This window comes from Pocillopora verrucosa, chromosome 14, assembly GCF_036669915.1.
Source record: "Pocillopora verrucosa isolate sample1 chromosome 14, ASM3666991v2, whole genome shotgun sequence".
In the NCBI taxonomy this organism is placed as follows: domain Eukaryota; kingdom Metazoa; phylum Cnidaria; class Anthozoa; order Scleractinia; family Pocilloporidae; genus Pocillopora; species Pocillopora verrucosa.
Genome location: NC_089325.1, coordinates 12,804,860 through 12,812,356, shown reverse-complemented (window position 1 = coordinate 12,812,356; position 7,497 = coordinate 12,804,860). Strand labels below are relative to the sequence as shown.

General features: G+C 38.2%; 1 protein-coding gene across 1 annotated transcript; it reads left to right on the top strand.

Moving 5' to 3' along the window:
- On the top strand, positions 1-5,140 carry LOC131782451 (uncharacterized). Its single transcript, XM_059099186.2, has 6 exons — positions 1-70; positions 2,138-2,388; positions 2,962-3,073; positions 3,310-3,441; positions 3,959-4,197; positions 4,778-5,140. The coding sequence occupies exons 1-6, from the start codon at positions 1-3 to the stop codon at positions 5,138-5,140; spliced, it is 1,167 nt and encodes a 388-aa protein (XP_058955169.2).
- Positions 5,141-7,497: the final 2,357 nt, after the last annotated feature.

Genomic DNA, 7,497 nt, shown 5'->3' with positions numbered 1-7,497 from the left:
ATGTTTCTCGCCATAGCTTCATCACATTACCTTATGTTCGCAGTTCATTTCGTGGTTGTGGGAGGTAGCGGTAAGTCTCTAAAATTAATTAAAGTTAGAGAAGGAAAAAAGGAAAAAAGGAAACGTTCATACTTTACCTTGTCTCCAAGGTTGAAACCTAAGAAAGTTCTTTCCACTCAAAGCATCATTTTCTCGTTCGCAGTTCTGCTTACGGTTTAGTTATCCATCTCGAGGGTAGCGATAAGAAGTCTTGAGTGATGGTAGAGACGGAAAGTTGTTCTCACGATGAGAGTTTAGTAAAACACACCAGGTGTTTCAGATCTCCTACTTACGAAAATTTGCGCGAAAATTCAAGCACTAAAAATTCAACAAGCGTAAAAATATTTCGGAAGACTATCGACAACATTTTATCAATTGTAAATACTTCAGCTGATAGGAAGGATTTTCCGCTGTTTTATTCCACTAATATCGCAACACTAAGAAGGGACTTGGTACGATGTTTGAAGATAAAGATACCTTATATATCGAGGACTGATACATAACTCGGCTAATCATTACTAATTCATGGTAATACAAAATGCTGTCGAATTTTTAGTTGTGTTTACGACTAAGAGACCGGAATAGTTGTACAGCTCGAATTATGAGCCTGAGCTATTAATTTTCCCATAATGACTTTCCACGTTTAAATATTATGGCTAACACTTATTGCTAACAACGATAAACGCAATCATTAAGGCTAAATATACTCACGAAAACTTTAAATTTCGAGATATGAAACATATATATGTCACAATTTTACTCCTTTGGCAGAAACTGAGATAATTAATTAACGCATTTGGAAATATTCGACAAACTTTATTATTACCCTTACCACTTATCTTACCAGTTCTGCTACATGAAAAAAGAAATCTGACGTGGCACTTTCTTGCAGGCAAGAACTGAGCTCACAGGAGAAGTATGTGGTGGAAATGATTAGGGTGAAATTTCTTGCGCGGTAGAAATGAATGTAAACCTTTAAATATAATCGATTAGGTGTGTTCACCGGCATATTTGAGTTAAGTAACTGTGATTATATGAAAATCATATAGCTAAACTGCGGATAAAGACGTGAATAAGAAAGCGATCTTCGCATGAACGAATACTACTTGATCAGTAATGAAACTAAGGCCTGAAAAACAACATTCAGGCCTGAATAATGGATTTATTTATTACCTCACAGGTTTATTTGGAACCAATATAGTGACCAGCTCTCGGTTGGCTTGTTGACTCAGCCGGTAGAGCACTGTTCTACCGGAGGTCATGGTTTCAAATCCCGTACAGGCCTGAATTTTTTTTTTTCAGAAAAAAAAAACCTACAGCAATTCACTAAACTAGTTTTTGTGCGCTAAAGGTTTCGCAATTTTTTGTTGTTGTTGTTGTTGTTTTCGACAAAGGCAAACCGAAAGAAAAGCCAATTAAGTTGAGTTTGAAAAACAAATGTTTGCGTGAAATACATATATCGGCAAAAGTGATTTATGATTCATGCTAATTAGGGGTCTCTCGAAACATCTCTTGGTCAGGTGTAGGATGAAGTATGATAATTTGCGGTAAAAAACGCACAAACTCAAACGTTTCCTTTGATGTGCGGTAAGGATATTCAACTCAAAATGAGAAATTATTTCGGATCGTTACAACAAAATAGGAAGAAAGTGGATGGTGGTTTTTGAATGTTGCTGCCGGCACTCATCACAAGGAAGCGTTGTAAATGAAAAAGTAATTAAAAGATTAATTTGTTGCGTTATGGTAGAAAAGTTGCAAGGAAAGCGTAAATATGTCTCTTTAAGACCTGAGAGTTCCCCTAAAGTTGCTGTTTTTGAAGAAATGTGCTTGCATCTTCCCACTTTTTATGCATTTGACTTTTTAAGTAATTCATCCTCATAAAGTGTTGTTCGGCTTTAAACAAATGATTTTGAAAAGTTTTCGCAAAGATTGTGGGGAAGCCTGCAAGCAGGCATCAGTTGTTGATTTTCGTCTTACGGCTCTTCTCCGGGCACTGCATCCTATTACACCATTGGCAGACGCCTATGGAAATTTTATTGAAAACCTCTGCAAACCATATTTGAAAAAAATCTCATGATACTTCTTGTTTTATTTAAAGATGTCTGCAGACAAGTACATTTCTTACAAGGCATTGCTGATAAAGCCCTTATTGGTCACATTATCAAAACGTTACCAGTGGAGACAGATGACCATTGTGAGATTGCTTGTTATCGCGACCTCATGTGTCTCTCCTATAACATAGGACCCAAACAGGCTCATGGACATCAATGTGAGCTCAGCAAATCGGATCACATCCAAGACCCTGCTGACTTAGTTCCTATGGCAGGGTACATATACAGGCCAACTGAGGTACACAATGTCATGGGCCATTTCTGAGTTTCAAAAAGGCCTCTCCCTCAGAATGAGGCCAAATTAGCAAAGCTTTTGTCGTGAGAATGAAGGTTATTTACAGTAGGAGAGAATATGATTTCCGCCCAAAGATGTCGCACGATAATAGCCTCGTTTCAAAGCAATGTTAGAGAGAGGGAGAATGGAGACTAATGTTCACTGAACATCTAACTTTAATTTATCTAAAATAATTATGCCGTGTAGCTGACTTAAAAAAAGAAATTGCGTAAGGTTTCACCAAATTCAGGGAACAAATTTATTATCTTTGGCAAGATTTTAGTTAGCAGCTGTCATTGAAAAGTTTTCAAAATCTTTGCTGATGTATTTAAAGAAATGTTTCTTTTCGCCTTTTGGGATTAAATGCGACATACTGTAATTCTTTGTATCGGGCACACTCAGTTTACTCTTTTGCCCGAAATTACGCCGTTATTTGAATCTCCAAAGTTTTTCCCACTTCATTTTCAAGTTTTGGCGACTGTTCATGATTTCTCTGCCAGAATAACGTGACAGATAATTTATTTATTTCTTGGTTAGAGTCGTTGTTCGTTAAGTCCTTGCCCTGATAACGCCACATGTCTTTCTCTCACGGAGACAACTTTCCAGTGTCTGTGTCCACCAGGATTTACCGGGAACAGCTGTGAAACGGGTATGTTAAGCAACCAAGCAATGTGGTGTCACCTCATAAATTAAGACGCGATTGTTTTTAGTTTTGTATCTGATAGCGTGAATTGATTTAGAGGATAGAGCGAGTATTCTTAACCAATCACAGAGCGAAGTAAAGCAAATTCAAAGCAGTTTAGGATCACTTTCGATGCTCGACCTAACTGACCTCCCTGAGCTGATTTTCCCTGTCATTCATTTGAAAGTCACTTTTTGCTACAGACATAGACGAGTGTGAAGTCAACCAGTTCAACTGCCCGGTGAACGAGGAGTGCGTTAACGCCGCAGGCTCATATGTATGCAATTGTGTCAGCGGTGTGTTCGATGGCGTAGGAGTCTGCCAACTTATGACAGGTAAGCTAATGAGAAACGTCCGCGAGAAAGTATGATACCTTAAGCAACGCGAGCCGGCGGGAGGTCTGTACGGGATTTCAATACAAGCTAAAACTTGAGGAACTCCGAGAACAAACTTAATGTTTGAATATCACCAACAAATTCATTCAAAAATAGTTTTAGTTGTAGTGGCGCCATATTTTGGAATAGCCTCCCTTGCGAGGCTGGTTGCGCGGAACCCCTCGGGTCGTTCAAACGAGAAATCAACAAAGTTCTCTAAGGCACAACATTTATGGAAAGCAGTAATATTAAGTAAGTAATATTATTAGTAGTTAATAGTTCTTTGTCAATAGCTGGTGAACTGCTCGTGATTACATAAATTTTAATGACAATAATAACACTGGTAATATCAGACCTCCAGCTAACCTCTTCCCGACTCGTTTCAAATCTTCCCACGGGCGGAAAAAAGCGTGCCTTATATCGCTAATAACGAGGCCTGGTATCTAACTTCTTTTTTTTTTCTCTCTCTCTTTGAAAGGAACTGATTGCAAGGAGATCAAGATTACGGTCCCGAGTGCTCCAGATGGGATGTACGAAATACAACCGAACATCGGGAACAGCAAATTCTGGGCGTATTGTGATATGACGTCATTTGGAGGAGGATGGACGATGTGTTACTCTACTGACGATCTTGCTGACCCTAAAACACAAGTGACCTATGACGAGAATTATCCTTATGGTGCAGATGGTTACCGAACTGACTGCAATAATGTTCAGGTGATTAAGAGAGGTTGAGGTGCAAGAGTTTAATTTTGAGGATTAACGATGTTTGGCAAATTCTGGCATATGTGTTTGTCATATTTCAGGCGCCATAATGAGTAATCAGCCTGATAAATAGCTTATAAACACTCTCTTGCCCTGATTTTACTTTATCCTGATGTTATAATTTTCTGGAAATATTTTATATTTTCACTGGGTGTTTTATCGTTTTTATTCTATATTTAGGTTTTAACCCACTCTATATCCTACTATAGATGAGGACTGTCAGTGATCCCCGCTGGAATGCCAAATTTACTACAAGAATTTCAGTACCCTCTGTACTGTGCTTCATTTGGTCTGGCACTCATAATTTGAACATGGGTCACTGTTTCTTAAATTTGATGACTACATTTTCAAAATTAGAGACTGTTTTTTCTTTTTTGGAATGCTAAACTATTTCTTATCACCAGAATGGTGCTTTTTCATCAAGTTTCAGTCCGAAGATTCTTAATCTATTTGTTCTTGCTCTCTTAACCTAGTCATCTTATTCGACACGACAGTCTTTTCCTGTCTGTTTTTTCTTTTTTTTTGCTTGCAGTTTCAGGAAATTCTCTTTGTGGATGAGACCACGAATGAAAAGGCTTTCTTTACCTATAAACTTAATTCCAGTCTCGTCGCAGAGGGAAATTACCAGACACAAATCTCCGGCCTGTGGCTAGGTGGAGGTGTAGCTACCACAAGTCAAGAATACCAGCTTCTTATCTGTGACCACAGCTTCTACTCTGGCTTTTTCATATCCGGTTATACAAACTGTTATAAGAGGTGCAATAGTTGGTGTGGTGATACGCACACCCCTTACTTCCGGTCAGCGTCCACTCATTCAGGTTATGCTGGAGTCGCCTTTAACGTCAATGGACATCGGCCGCGAAGCAGCAGACTGATTAGTGTTGGACTGAGATAAATTATGGCTTAAAGAGTTTTTGTGGCGTACAATATGGTGTTATACCTTCAGTAAGTCAGTCAGTCAGTTGATCGTTGGTCAGTCAGTCAGTCAGTCGGTCTGTCGGTCAGTTGACCGATTATAGTCGAATGTTGTTATCTGCTACTTTCAAAATATTCATTCGTGGCAGCTTTCAAACGCAAAATGATGATGATTTAAACGTATCAGTGTTAAAAACTCTCAAACCACATGTCTTTTGGCCATCTATAGCCGTCTTCTGATGGTCACTCTAAAAAAGGACGGATATCATAATACGTGCATGTTTACGTCAAGTTTTGTTCCTTGGCCTCCAAGCCTCGCTTTCAGTTTGTAGACTGTTGAGTTTGAATTGAAAAATATTCCCGTAAGTCTGAAATCAAAGAATAAACTTATAACAACAGCAAGAAAGTGATAAAGACTTGTGTACATTTTTGTGCAAGCGATGTTTAGGGTAAATATTTCGGTAAATGATTTCTATTTGTATACGAGCGATTGATGATGGTGATAGAAAGATACCCATCGTGCTTTGTGCTCCCCAACTTCTTCATGGCGAGCGTCACTCAAGATGGCTGGGAATGGGCCAGGTGCACTCTTCAATAGAGAAAAAGACCCAAGTAATAATAAGGAAAAAAATGAAAGCAAAAATGAAAACTTAATGTGAAAAGCACTGTTTGCGGTTGTGCAAATAAAGCTTCCTTTTAAGTCATAAAAACAGGTTAGTTCAGTTGACAGGCGGACAAAATAAAAAATTAAAGAAGTAAAGAAATGACTCCCCGTAGGCGAACTGCTATGAGTGAAATTGATTGAAGTGATTTCGACGGGAATTCGCACTAGTGCCTTTCAGATGTTAGTAATACCAATTCATCTGTAAAGCTTCGTGTTGGGAGCGTAAATTTCTTTAAGCTTCTTTAACGTTTTTTTCTTTTAATGAAGCCCGCCTCTGTATATTATTTCTTTTCTTGTGTATCATTCGAAGATCAAAGTATCATTGGCGACATCAGTGCATGGCAAATTGTAATTACTTCTAGAATCATTCTGGTTCATGTAAATCACTGTGGTTGTGGTTCCCCCGGTCAACCGTCAAACGATCCGTGAAACAGCTCTTTGTTTACCTATCATCATATTTGTCCAGTGGAGACAACATGGTTACCTTTTTTTCTTTCAATAATGTTCGTAAGCTTTTTGTAACGTTGGTAGCCTGTATAAGCGTTGTTTTTGCTAAATTTTTCATTCGCTAGTTGACCTCAACTAGGGCGGTCGTTCCGTTGGTTTTTGCTAGCGCCGTGGTACTTTTTTCGGAGAGTTTTTCCTATCGGACTTGGTTATGCCACAAATTCTAAGTTCATTTATTTTTCATGTAGCTTTGTTTTTACTCTTGTCGTTATTCTTGACGTTATCATATTTGTACTTTGATATTTGTATTAATTATTAATTTTCAGTCGAATCACGTTTACACGTTTATACATTTGCACATCTTCCATCTTTACATTTGTCTATCATTTGTCTATCGGACTTGGTTATGCCACAAATTCTAAGTTCATTTATTTTTCATGTAGCTTTGTTTTTACTCTTGTCGTTATTCTTGACGTTATCATATTTGTACTTTGATATTTGTATTAATTATTAATTTTCAGTCGAATCACGTTTACACGTTTATACATTTGCACATCTTCCATCTTTACATTTGTCTATCTGGGAGTTATTAAACGCGCATTCAGGTTTGGCGTAAACCTGTAGTATTTAGCAGTAGCGACGGTTTCCATAGTAACGTCTTAACAAGACATATGGTTGCCTCGCTTTGGAGTATTAAGCTGGCCTCGCATTGGATCGTTAAGCTGTCGGGTTTTCCCAACTCTTCTTTAAATCTAAACTGGAAACTTGACAGCAAAGTACCATCTCAACAACATGTCTCTCGCCTTCGCTTTATTACATCACATTATTTTCGCAGTTCATTTCGTGGTTGTCGGAGGTGTCGGTAAGTCTCTCAAATTAATCAATTAAAGTTAGAGAGCATAATATGAAAAGGAAAAAAAAAACATTCATACTTTACCTTGTCTCCAAGGTTGAAACCTAAGAAAGTTCTTTTCCCTCAAAGTATCATTTTCTCGTTCGCAGTTCTGCTTACGTTTTAGTTATCCATCTCGAGGGTAGCGATAAGCAGTCTTGAGTGATGGTAGAGACGGAAAGTTTTTCTCTCGATGAGCGTTCAGTCAGACACATCAGGTGTTTCAGATCGATCTCCTGCTAACTATAATTTGCACGAAGATTTAAGCGCTGAAAATAAAGCATGCGTAAAAGTATTTCGGAAGACTATCGACAACATTTTATCACTTGTAAGT

Bases quoted from the DNA above. Each gene is read 5' to 3' on its own strand.
- LOC131782451 (XM_059099186.2), top strand. From the start codon at position 1: ATGTTTCTCGCCATAGCTTCATCACATTACCTTATGTTCGCAGTTCAT. The intron at 2,389-2,961 runs GTACACAATGTC...TTTCTTGGTTAG, and splicing joins ACATATACAGGCCAACTGAG to AGTCGTTGTTCGTTAAGTCC. The intron at 3,074-3,309 runs GTATGTTAAGCA...TTTTTGCTACAG, and splicing joins CGGGAACAGCTGTGAAACGG to ACATAGACGAGTGTGAAGTC.